At 38.0% G+C, this 13211-nt stretch overlaps 1 protein-coding gene and 1 long non-coding RNA gene across 2 annotated transcripts; one reads left to right on the top strand and one right to left on the bottom strand.

Annotated features, from left to right (window-relative positions):
- The first annotated feature begins 73 nt into the window (after nucleotides 1-73).
- LOC147760556 (uncharacterized) lies at nucleotides 74-6170 on the top strand. Its single transcript, XM_086994095.1, has 4 exons — nucleotides 74-3666; nucleotides 3952-4019; nucleotides 4446-4755; nucleotides 5199-6170. Exons 1-4 carry the CDS (start codon nucleotides 1857-1859, stop codon nucleotides 5573-5575), a joined length of 2565 nt encoding a protein of 854 aa, XP_086850221.1. The 5' UTR covers nucleotides 74-1856; the 3' UTR covers nucleotides 5576-6170.
- Nucleotides 6171-9861: 3691 nt separating this feature from the next.
- LOC147760555 (uncharacterized) lies at nucleotides 9862-11163 on the bottom strand. Its single transcript, XR_015330918.1, has 2 exons — nucleotides 10778-11163; nucleotides 9862-10339 (listed from the first exon to the last, which is right to left on the bottom strand). It is a non-coding gene; the product is annotated as an uncharacterized LOC147760555 (long non-coding RNA).
- Nucleotides 11164-13211: the final 2048 nt, after the last annotated feature.

The raw sequence follows: 13211 nt of genomic DNA, 5'->3' as shown, positions 1-13211 counted from the left end.
TGAAGCTTCCGCAGAAAGTGGGTGAGGAAAGGAACATGTGTGGCCTTATATATATATATATATATATATATATATATATATATACAGCCCAGTGAATTGCCACCTGACACCTGTCCATTAGTACTGCTCAGATGTATAAAGTTACAATTTGGTTCTTTCATGCATCGTGGCAGAACGATTTTAATGATATGTTAAAGATATGTGGCCGTTTCTTTCAATTAATACATTTAAATTTGCACATAGGCAGATTCATATACTACTTTATATAAATTCATTGAACACATTTATACATGGCATTCTTTCGTCCATATTTATAAAACAGTGCTCGTGCAAGTAAAGAAACGTACGTTCAAGGGTTAAAAAATATGTACATTGAAAAAGGGATGATTGACAGGTGCCAATAGATCGACACAAGCACTGATTGGCCAACTGTGTGGCTACAGCATTGACTTGTTTTAGACTGCCTCTCGGGTCTGCTTCTGAATCTTATAAATGGCCTATAATCTGTCTATATGTAAATATTTGGGGAAATACGAACACATTTCCAAGTGCTTCAAAGAGATTATTCTAAAACAGTGTATTTTCTATCCTTGAGGGATTGCCCGGGGTCGAATTGTCTTATAACCATGGGGTTAAAATAGAGGCAGTATACTTCAATTTGCAATTTTACACTATTTTACGATTGAATGTTGGGAATGGAGGATGGGTGATTGGTCAAATCTCACTAATAAGTGGCATTTAGAAGGAAGGGTGTCAAACCGTGTAAGGGAGAGGTTAAAACAAACGAGGGATTATTGTAATACAAGTGTTTTTTATTACATTCAGATGATAAATATTAACAATTATTTTGTAAATATAATGTAATATAAAAAGTGCATATGAGAATCAATAAATATTAAAATGCATCAAAATGGTGTACGCATTTAAAATAATTGAAGTTTTAAAAAATCACCGATATTTCTAAAAAGCGAGGCAATATAGATAAAAAACGTTCCATTTTCGTTGCGCTCAGAAAAAAATCTTACTGTTGTTGTTGTCTCAAACAGCTCCGTGTATTTGTATTAGAGTTGACGATCAATTTCGTCAGAGACTACTTATGCCGTCGGGTAAATTGAAATGGTAGAAGGTTGAAAAATACGTAGCCGGATTCGGTGCGGGTTGTGGTATGCCTGTTATGTAGAAAAAGTATTCGGACATGAAAGTAAATTTGTTCGTTTGCAGATAATTAACCTTACTAATTTTACAATCACGATTCTTTGGGTTTTTTGTCTAAATTAGTCGCCTTAATGGTTTTTCTGATCAGTTTACAGAATAAACTAAATCGCTTCAATAACTTACTGCATCATCTGAAACGACAATCACGAGAGAAAGCCAATCCGTTTGATCGTCGACCTCACGCCAAAGATCGTGACATCGAAACTTAGTCATGACTTTACAGCAAAACTTTGTTATTCCCTTTGAGTCAAAAGAGTTTTAGGGCAGTCCACACAAAAGGAATGTTGCACTTGAATCTTTATAGAAAAATAGCTTAAAGACTTAAAGTTGTTTTATAACAGAAAATCGTCTACAGGTTTTCTTTTAATGTTACGTAAACAATGAAACATTACGTAAAAGAGAGGAGAAAAAAACAAGGTTGGGTTAGATAAAGATTCTCATTAAATGACAGACTTAAAGGGTAAATTCAATAGCACGTAATAATGCCGACATGGCCTTTACTTTGGTTTACAAAGAAATATCATGCTAAAACATGATAAAAACGTGCGATTAAGTCACGGCGACTGTGTGCAAGTCAACATAAAACCCTGCAAAGCGGTTCCAAGCCGCAGATTAAGACTTGGAGAGATTTTGAAACTGCAATGTCTCTCCCGTACAATAAACCTGGCGCAAAGGTACGGAAGCACGTTTGCGTCGTGTTTCTTACTCTTTATGCTTTGAACATTTTCCCCATTCACATTATTAAGGCTACTCAGTCTGATTTTATTGTGAAGAGACGTCAACCAAATGACAGCATCAAGATAGCAAAATATGGTGAAAAGACGTTCAGCATTTCGGAATGTCCGCAAAAAGCTCGTGGTGGTATGGAAAATGCAACCTTAAAACAGGAAGGATGCAAGCAGGCCAGTCACTACGGCAGTCATTTGTCTGCACCGGAAGAGCGTCGCGATGCTAAATCTGACCACCATGTTAAATTGAGGAGAAAGCTGTCTGGAAGGGGAGCGGTTTTGCTTGTGAACACAAAGACAGGAACACACGGTCAAACAGGATGGGCATCTAAGGAATCGGTGAGTCAAAGCAAACGTCAGTCACAGCCGGTCAGTTCAGTGGTTAAAAGTGCCAAGAGAAAAGACATGCCAAGTTCATTTTCAAGGGGTCAGGCGTTCATGGGTAGCATTTATGCTAATGAAAGTGCGAGGAGTACATTTTTATTGGTTGTGGGGCAGACACTCAAAAAGATTGACGAAAATCAGACTTTGGTGAAATGTCCAAACCAGAACTCTGTTAGTTCTCATTGTAAACCGAAAAAGACTAACCGACAGAAGAAGACTGGTTCAAGATTTATAAGATCCATTTCGACAGATAGCCAACATTTTCCGAATTCATCAGATTATGAAAGTGTCATTGTTACTGGTGACAGACACGTGACTGAAAGAACCGTTCGCACTAGCACATTGCTCACCCAACCTTACAATGACACAAACTCGAATTTTTTATACAATTTTAACAGCACAGTTTCAGACATTACAGATCAAATAAACACTAAATTTCAGTCAAACAGGTGGCTCTGTGTGTCTCGTCCGGATAAGACTGGCGAATTAATCATGATTCGATGCTTTTGTGACGAATTCTGCACACTGTTTAATGACTGCTGTTATGACTGTTTGAAAAGTGAACTTATCGCCAATGGTTCCAAACACACAAACGAAAACAACTTTACCACTTCGGACAGTGAAGCTCCGGTTGACTGTCAACTCCCAAAGAGCAGCTGCGCAAAAGACATGAACTCAAACACGACCTCCCAGGGTCACAGCTTGTCCATTATGGAGACTGATATCCAGTGTGTAATTCAAAGCACACGGCCCAACGTAGGAGATCGTCGTTTCTGGATGGTTACTAAGTGCCCTTCACATTGGCCTGACGACAATACGCGAGTGTCTTGCGAGTCTGGTAAGATGACTGATAGTAACGACATTCTACCCCCGGTCGAACTCCTCTCTGCAAATGTAACGCTTAAGAATCGGTTCTGCGCGCTTTGCCATGGCGTCAAAGATTATCAACCCTGGGACGTCATCCTTGCCTGCTTCTACACTAATCAAGATGGTTTTTTGGACGCTTTTACTTCGCGGGACGTCATCGCTCTCATGGCGCGTCGTCCTGACTGCTCTTTCATATTCCAGCCTCCTTTCAGTAGAGGTCGACCCTGTCACCTTGGCAACAGAGGCCACCAATTTAAGAGTGGGGTGTGGCATGGAACCTTGGCTTGCCGTAATAGAGAAACAAACCTTCTAGACCTGTGTTCCTCCTCACCTTCAACGATCGTAGAGTTAAGGCGCCAGGGTTCCACCGTCGGCTATGCGCAGAACATATATTGTGCGATTTGCCTTGCTGCCTATACAGTAGACGGCAACTGCCCAAAGAACCCCAGAACACGCATTTTCACATCGAGAGGTATGGTTAAGTGCTTCGTTCTGTACCATTACACTTTTCAGTAATTACACAGCTCCAACATGTGTTTAAATCTTTTTCATTCTTTTCCCCAAGTGCATTTCCTTACGTTAATTAATTGACAGGACCAAGCAAAGTTTAGCTGATGCTCTTAAAAAGTGACCAGGCTGTAAAGTTATAAATCTCTTAAGCCTTTCGTGTATTCATAAGTGATGACAATGCATGGAAAAATAACATGACAGAACACGAGTGAATGAACGGTTTTATTTGCCCACTTGTCTTTTCTAGAATATGCAAGAGTATACGTTCAAGTACGTTCTGGATTTGTAGCTCTCCTGAACCCTTCGATAGGAAATGTGAGTATTAAAATCTTTCATATATCTAAGAAAACATCACACGTCATATCGTCATCATAGATCAAGGATATTTGCACATCTTTATTACTATATTGAGGTTAGGCTTATTCGAATCAACAGTTACCTCCAATGTCTTTTTTTTTCTATTCCAAGAGTACCATAGTATCTTTTACCAACTCCACAGCAGACAACTATCAGTCGAAAATTAGAAAAAAATTAAGTACTGTTTGTGGTGAAATCAAACAACTGACACTATTGGATTTAATTCCAGACAAATACATTTCTTTTTCCGCAGTTTGTCTGTTGCTTGAAAGGAATTATAATCTCCTGTTTTGAAGAAAATATTATAAATATCTGGGTATAAAATACGGCTGACGAACTCTTTTATTGAAGGCTACGTTAATATATTTTAATGAATTATTCCAGACAAACGAAGACTCCACGAGCGGGAACGTTACACACACACCATTTCAGATGCTTTACAGCACTCGCCATGTCATAAATGTAAGCCTGGAGATCGGACGATCACTGATAACTATCGAAGAGAGCGCACCGATAGCCCCAATTGTATGCACAGCGTTCAAACGTTGGTTTTTAAAGCAACGTGAGTTATTGGCAAACGTAACAGCTGCAGGGTGGACGTATATGCCGAAGCCATTGCAACAGTGCACGCCAGCCTCTGAAGACAACTGCCAGCAAGGTGACAAGGTCAGCCAGGTCACCAATGACTTCTGTGGTAGGTGAAATAGTTTATTTTTACAGAAATTTATAACAAATTCCTCAAACCCCTCAATCAAGAGTGGCAAACCAAGGTTAATACCACTTTTGTGAGAAAAATGCTTTTATCGTATTTTGATCGCATAACAAGGTATGAAATTATATGCCGTACGTTCTATATATTTGACGAGAACTCATTCACGCATTTCTGCAATAGTGTTAACAGACGTTTTCCTTTCAGTTTATCTTTTTATTTTATTTTTTTATATCTGACAGGTACCAAGATTGTTAAAAAAATTTCACCTCTATAACTATTCTAAAACAAATATTCCACATTGTCTAAAACTGATTAGCGTAAGGACATTGAACAGGTTGTAATAAATTACGGTTAAACAATCAACCTGAAGTATGTTGTTGCACGAAACCAGGATAATTTTCAAGCTGCAGTTTTATCATTTTAAGATACCACACCGGCTGTTCACTGCGAGAAAAATTCATTAATGATGAGCATGGACTTCCGCTTGAGTAAAGAATCCACCACCTACGCCGATGCATTGAAACAGTTTATTTCCCTGCGGATGGATCTGTGCACGTACTTTGCCAGGTCTTATTTCATGATCCCAGGTCAGATCAGCATTAGACCAACAGTTTTAGCTAAGGGAGAGAGAGAAATTGTTCCGATGACAACTAGGGAAAATGAAGTCGAAGATGTCGATGGCTCGGTTTTTACTCCAAAGGGGATTCCAATGAATAATATGGCTGTAATGGAGTCTCTTTCGCTTCCTGATACCGTTTTCCTAATGGTGTCTTTAAAACTTGTAGGTTGCAGTATGTTGTGAAGACCTTGGGTGCAGACTAGATAAATTCAGAACTCCAAAGTTATTTTGTCAGAGATATCAAGATAGTTCATTGGACCCATTTGACCCTAAATCAAGAAACAATTTCATTGAAAAGGTTGTCTAAAGGTGTTTAAAAATTAAAAGGATACTTATATGTTAGGTAAAGTTAGAACAATTGTAATGGTGGCTTAATAAATAAAGATATCTAAATATTTAGTTGTGCTCTGAGAGGATAATAGATAGATATTTGCAGACATTGACTATTGTCATTTGACGAATAAAGGCGACGTATAAAGCAAATATTATTTTGTGGTACTTTTCTATAACTGAAAAAAGGGAGCGCCAGGCACATTAGCGCGCTTTTTTAAAATTATTCTGTCAGTTGAAGATTTGACAAAACAGTAATTCAGCGCAAATACGCAAGCTTCTTTAAACCCTTTCTCTGACTTTTTATATTTGCAAAACAAATTACAAGCGGTAATGCAATTGTGCGTATCATTGTCTTTCGACGCTTAACTCTGTGTCTCCGATAGGAACATACGTTGCTTTTAATCGAGTAAACACAATCAAATGACGCCATGTGAAAGACCCTGGTAGGTGTCAACAATGCACCTGCTAAATAGAACCAAGTCGCATGTTTTTGGAAATTTTATAAAATGTTAACAGTTATGGCATAAGCAAAGAGTGACAGGTTCTTAACGTAAGTGCCATAAATACTTCGAAACCATCTTTTTGCTTTCGACAATTCTTTATTGTGAAATATTATTTGGTTTATCCATACATGTAACTAGGGATTTTTAGGAAAAAGAAGGCGTGCTGCACTACTGTTGATCCTTTCAGGATGCTGCCTCGATACTAAATAAAATAACGGTATCCAAGAAATAATTTTTACTCCAAATACAAATTCATTTATACCCGAAGTCAAATAAAGATAACAAATTTAACAATATTCCTTGTATGTCTCGACCTTGAAGATAGATTTGGTGACGGTATCCCAAGGAATGAGACTCCCCTCGTCAGTATTGGCACATATTGCCAGGCCGGGGAGGTCGACTTTATTATGGTCCCAGACGTTGACGCCCCCGACGAATCCCACGAATGATGGATGCTTAGGAGAACAATCAGGTGTCGCCTCGTAATGGGTGTGTCCAACAACCCACTTACCACCTGGAATGATTTACAATTTTAACTAGATATGAAAAGAAACACATTTGATATGTTAAACGAATCAGACGATTGTTTAGGGGTTGGATTTACATAATATTAAGTTACACAAATTCACAGAGGATTAATAACTGCATTTGCCAGAGCTATGATCCTGTTTGACGGGTACAGTAGGTCAGGTTTAAGAATACATTAGATTAATGTGGTATATCTGTGCCCTATACACTATTATAACTTGTGAAGTAAAATCAACAACGCAATTTGATAATATCCCTTGTCGAAAGTATATTTGTTTGACCATAAATTTCGAACACCTTGGTGCATAATTAAATATGCTGCTTCAAAATGAAGTTGTGAACAACACTGTGTTCTGACAGCTTATATGGATACACCTGAAAACAAAATAATCGTATTTTATTTTCGTAACGTACAAACGTCGTGTCCTTACCTCCAGGTATACGTGGAATTATAACAGGGCGTTTCAGCGCGTGGAGACCATCCCTATAGATATTAATCTCTCTCTTGATACCACTCCACACCACACACCAGTGGTGCCAGTTTCCATCGGCCGGTAGGGGCGCTTCGACACGAGATGACTCATCCAGAACGCTGTCGCCCTTCAAGACAACGGATTAGCCGTGACCAACGGGGTTGTTTTCAAGTTCAATACACCTATGACATCTCTCTGAGCCGTAGGATAGAATGGGGCCGCTTGTGATGGTTTTGATCCATACGCAGGCTGTGAAGGCATTCAGATCGGGGTGGTCGCCTGTAGATGTGACCAAGAGATGGTGTTATCTGGTTCAGGGAAATGCAGAACCTAAAAGCCTTCTAAAAGTGAAAATGAGCATTGGCATAAGGTCAATAACAGAACAAAGTATATATATATATATATATATATATATATATATATATATATATATATATATATATATATATATATATATTTGCAAATTAACACCGTCATAGATATCAAGATCGCTGTGAACGGGACGAAGGTCCCCCGTAATGCATGTCCGCAGGAAAAACATGTCCCCCGTTACTTTCACACTGGCCTGAAAATTTGAATGATCGCTGTTGAATCGGTGACACCAGGCCAATCGTTTCTTAAATGCATGCTTTTCGTTACTGTGTCGCATGAACCACGTATAAAACTTTTTAGAGCTTCACTTTAAATAGTTATTTAGTTTCAGATATCAGTACTTTTATGCTCAGTCATGAGTTAATTATAGCTGTTCCTTCAAAGGCTTTGTCAATGTGGATATATGTACATTTATGATGCATATTGTCTTTGCGTGCACGTATAAATACAATACCAGTATAGTCTTAGACGCTACATCTAACAGAGCAAATAAATGCGGGTTACGACTTGGGGGACACAGTATCAGTGATTACCCTGAAAATGAAGATACACTACCAATACAGCCAGCCACAATAAACTCTGTAACCATTTTAAGCTTCAAAGCTGATAGGGTTTTTCAAGACGAAAAGGGAAATATTGCAGCCAGTGTCTCTTAATTTTTTTCGTGGCGAAACTTAATGTGCATTCTGTTTTATGATGATTATTATTCACTATGCACTATGAATATATGATACATCTGTCCGGAACCTTGAAAATAATAGTTCTATAAGTCATTCTAAATACCTGTCTCTGGGATTGCTGATCTGCTGCCAATACAATAAGACAAGGTCAACGCTGTCAACAGGAAATGTCCAAACATGGTGTCTCTCTCGATAAAGAGGGAGGGCCTACTAAAGGCTGACTCTAAACATATGCTTGTTCCTCCCATGATCTGAGGTCAAACTATGCGGGTCTCCCAGTTTGATGTTTCAAAACGAGACGTGGGTAAAAAGCACATATTGCCTTTGTTATGCACGCGTCTTTTTGTAATTTTAAAGATACCTATGAAGCGAGTGCAGCTTCCTATTGATGCATATAAACTACTTCTACTAGTCTTTATAAAGACTCCATGGCAGGGTATAAACCGATTAGCCATAAAAGATCTTAAAAAGTTAAAAACATCATAGTAGATCCCTTTAACAGTACAGTTACCAATGCACGTAAAAAGTTAAAATTATAACCAAAGGGAAAACTAAGAATGTGTTAGTTGTGAAAGTACATTCAGTTGAAAGTACATGACCCTGATTTCTTTGTGCTGATTGTAAAATTTCAAGGTCGTGGTTTGTTCTGGAGACCATGTATATTTGCCAAGGTTACCGTATAGATGAAATTCACAGAGCTCTTGCTTCATTTCTTCGAAAACAGTCTGAGGTCTACTGCGCTTTAACTGGATTGAATTTTCTGCTGTGTAAAGTGTTTAAGATTTGATATGAAGTGGCGTACCAAGGCAAAGCATGTAAGAATGTCAAAATGGTGATCAAGCACGCGCTGATATTGATGCTTAGCAAAAATCCCACATGGACAAAAAAAGCTTTGACATGTGTTAAAACACAGGAAAACATTTGTTTTGATGGGATTAAAAAAACGATTCTGTTTTGTCCTGAGAGGCCATAATAATGAACCAACATTTGCAGTAATTAACTGATGCAATCTGATGAATAAAAGACCATTGATGCGAATTATGAAGAAAGGTTCGCGGCAACTTTCATTAACTGATGACGGCAGAAAATTTTGTTACGTACACGTTCTCTTTGATTTTTAAATTTTTCAGTGGAAGCATCGAAAAACGGCAAAATCTATAGAATAGACAAGTCTTGTGTCCTTTAAAACTAATTGGTCCACAGTCCACAATATAGAAGTATGATGAATTACAACATGCCGCGAACGGCTCAGGACCTGGGTTGCATTTAAACCTATGGCACACTTTCATTATGTTTTTCTTCCTAATCCTGATTCTGTGATATTCTTGTTTGAAATCAATGGCAAGCGGAAATGATGATATGGGTATCATTACCTCAAGGCTTCAACGCGACTTTCCGATTTTTTTCTGTCTCATGGGGCGAACTTGCCGCCTGAACAGGTGGACTCAATCATAACGTCATGTGCAAAACAACTGTAGGTGTTAAAAGCTTCATATTAGTTTAGAAACAAACAAGACGTTTACGGAATTTTTATAAAATTCTGGTAGTTATGAGATTGCCATAAACACCTCTAATCTATATTGTCGCTTTCAACATTTCTTTATTGCTAACATGATAATTATAAGCCTTGATTGATTTCTAAATTCCATTTTCAAAACAATTTTAGTAAGACGTGTTAATGGTTAAATGGTGATCCATAAAGGATTCTGCCTCGATATTGTATAAATTACTGTATCCAAGACTCAATTTAAATCAAATATTAATTAATTTTAAATGGACATTGAAATACTCGATGTCACATTAGAGAAAACTCATTGAAAACAGTAACATTTTAGCAATGTTGCTCATATGTTGCGACCTTGAAGTTAGTCTTGGTGACAGTATCCCAGGAAATGAGACTCCCCTCGTTAGTATTGGCACATATTGCCAGGCCGGGGATGTCGATGTTATCATGGTCCCAGACGTTGACGCCTCCGACGAATCCCACAAATGATGGATGTTTAGGAAGAGTATCAGGACTTGCCTCACATTGAGTGTGTCCAACAACCCATTTACCACCTGGAATTGTGTAATAGAGTGAAACACAATTTAAATCAAGACTTTATTATTCACACCATTAAGTTTAAACAATTATGTTATGTAAAAATAACATATTCACAAAAGTGTAAAATGCTGCATTCGTCAGCTCTAAGAACTCCGTTAAATACGGAATATTATTATTTTCACACCAGATTAGGTCATGTCAAATGATTGATATAGAATTTTTGAAAAAATTCTGGTCGACATTTTACAAATAAGAACTAGAACTTGGACAGTTAAAGCAACTCCTTAAATTGCTTAGGCATTTCAATGAAGAAATGTATACGCCGTTAACAGTTTTAAAAGTTTTTAACATGCTGTACCCTGGTTGCTCATATTGATATGCTGGAAAGATAAGATACTACAGCAAATAGAAATATATATTTCCATACTATCCAAATTATCATGCCATTTTACCTCCAGGTATACGTGAAACCTTAACACGTTGACTCAGCGCATGGAGACCATCCCTGTAGATATTAACCTCTCTCTTGGCACCACTCCACACCACACACCAGTGGTGCCAGTTCCCATCGGCCGGTAGGGGCGCTTTAGCACGAGAGGACCCATTCAGTACGTCACTGCCTTTCAAAACAACCGAGTAGCCGTGACCAACGGGGTTGTATCCAAGTTCAATACACTGGCAACAATTCTCTGAGCCATAGGATAGAATGGGGCCACTTGTGGTGCGGATGGTTTTGATCCATACGCAGGCTGTGAAGGCATTTAAATCCGGGGTATTTGTGTGCAGTAGTGACCATGATAGGGTGTTATCTGGCTCAGGGAAATGCAGAACGCGATTACCACCTGAAATTTAAAAAGGAACACTGGTCTGTAGGGCAAGATCACTGCAACAACAGCAGAACGAAGATAGTAAAGCCTAGGTCACACTGCACTAGCAACACCATAATCTGGCGGTCGGTTGCCATTACATTTTGAGATGAATGAGAAGCTTCAAAATATTTTGATAGGCAAACAGTCACAAACCAGTTGCAACAAGGTTGCATTATAATACATGCAACATCTTTAATACCACATTCAAGTTACAGGTTACCAGTCGTACACCATTTGCCGAGTGCCAAACAACCTGTCAGCAACCACTTGATAATTGAAAACCGACTAAAATGTCGCAAAGATTATATATGTGTCAAACATGTAACGGTTGCAGCTTTCACATTAACTCCCCCTCAGAAGACAAGCAATACATTCTAGTAAAATACCAGTAGCACCTTCATGGGACGTTTTTAACCGATCTGTTAGGGACCATTACCAAACCCTATCGTACTAACTGTGAATCGATCTATCTCCAAAGGGATTCTTGCTAAATTGCAATCAACTTTACAGGATGGCTGCTTAAGGAAGACTAAAAGTTACTTCAGACCAACCTTACATTTTAAGGACTTCTCAGGCGAAAAGAAAGGGAATCTTTAAGCAAAGGCAGATTCTAGAAATGATCGATTCGTTTGCTAAGGATGATTGTTTTAACAACTTAAAAGTGATTCCTTTCAAGTGAGATAAAGAAAGGTCTTGGCATAAAAATTTCGCACAAGGTCGACTTTAAGTCTCCCTTAACGTTAAAGGGAGATTCTGGAATACGGGCCTAAAATGACAAAGTTCTGGTTTTAAGTGCATTTATGTTTTCATCTTTTTTATGACAGCCCTTCCGATATGGCCGACCACGCAATATCAGATGTTCCATCGTGTCTCCTCCCATATTCTCTCAATTCAAAATATATTTCACACACACAATTTACTCAACTTATTGCTCAGTACGTAGTCCTGTACATGGTGTACGTACTACTTGTACCTGTATATGGGGGACCTTAATTGTCATTTTTGGTATGGTCAGTAAGAAGCGTGGATATTCACTCACGTGCACACACAACTGCATACACAGACACGCAAACAACAAGAGGAACCAAAATAATGATAACAGTCTGCGACACTCCTCCTACCCTTTTGTGCATTTTGTAATATGATATCTAAGAACGATGTCTATAATACAAAATATATTTTTTCTCCCTCATATATTTCTACAATACCAGCAAGATGTTAAACAATATATCCAATAAAGCAAATGCATGCGGGTTTATGTCGTAATTTTGTTGGGGAAGTTACTTTCATTTATTTTTGCATTGTTTACAAAGAAGCATTTCAATGCACACGAAAATCGGCCTAATCGGGTAATAAATAAGCTCAGCACTGTGCTATATTTCATGGGCTTATTTGGGTCGAAGAAAGACAAGATATGTACACAGTCATTCGGTTCACATATTATTTTATAATAATAATAATAATAATAATAATAATAATAATAATAATAATAATAATAATAATATATTCTCAATGCTGTTTACAAATAAAAATAACAGAATTACATGTAATTATTCAAGAACCTTAACACTATCTATTGTCCGAATGCATGAGGGTAGTTCATTCCATAAAATGGGTGCTGCAATTGAAAATGCCCTGTGGCCGTAGGTTTTGTATTTCTTTGTCAATCCTGGTAAAACAAAGAGTAGAGGTGGATCTGGTGGACCTGGTAGGATTGGCTGAGCTTGGATGTAGCAGAATATTAAAATATGAAGGGCATTCTGGTGAATTTAAAAACAAACAGCAGTATTTTAAAAACAATTCTCTCGTACTGGAAGCCAATGTAGTTGAAATAAGATAGGTGAAATGTTTGATCTGAGAGGGGATTTGGTCAGTAGTCAGTAGTAATACATGAACGGGAGACTTACTAAAAAGAAGCGGCCCTGAGCTGCCCTCTAAATATATAGGGATTTTTCCCAGAAAATAAAGTAAATTTATGTTTTTCATTTATTTTATGTGTTTTAGCTTATTTTAAAGG

Source organism: Lingula anatina, chromosome 8 (assembly GCF_051362555.1).
Source record: "Lingula anatina isolate TDL-2025a chromosome 8, LinAna3.0, whole genome shotgun sequence".
Lineage (NCBI taxonomy): Eukaryota > Metazoa > Brachiopoda > Lingulata > Lingulida > Lingulidae > Lingula > Lingula anatina.
This window is presented reverse-complemented; position numbering and strand designations above follow the sequence as displayed.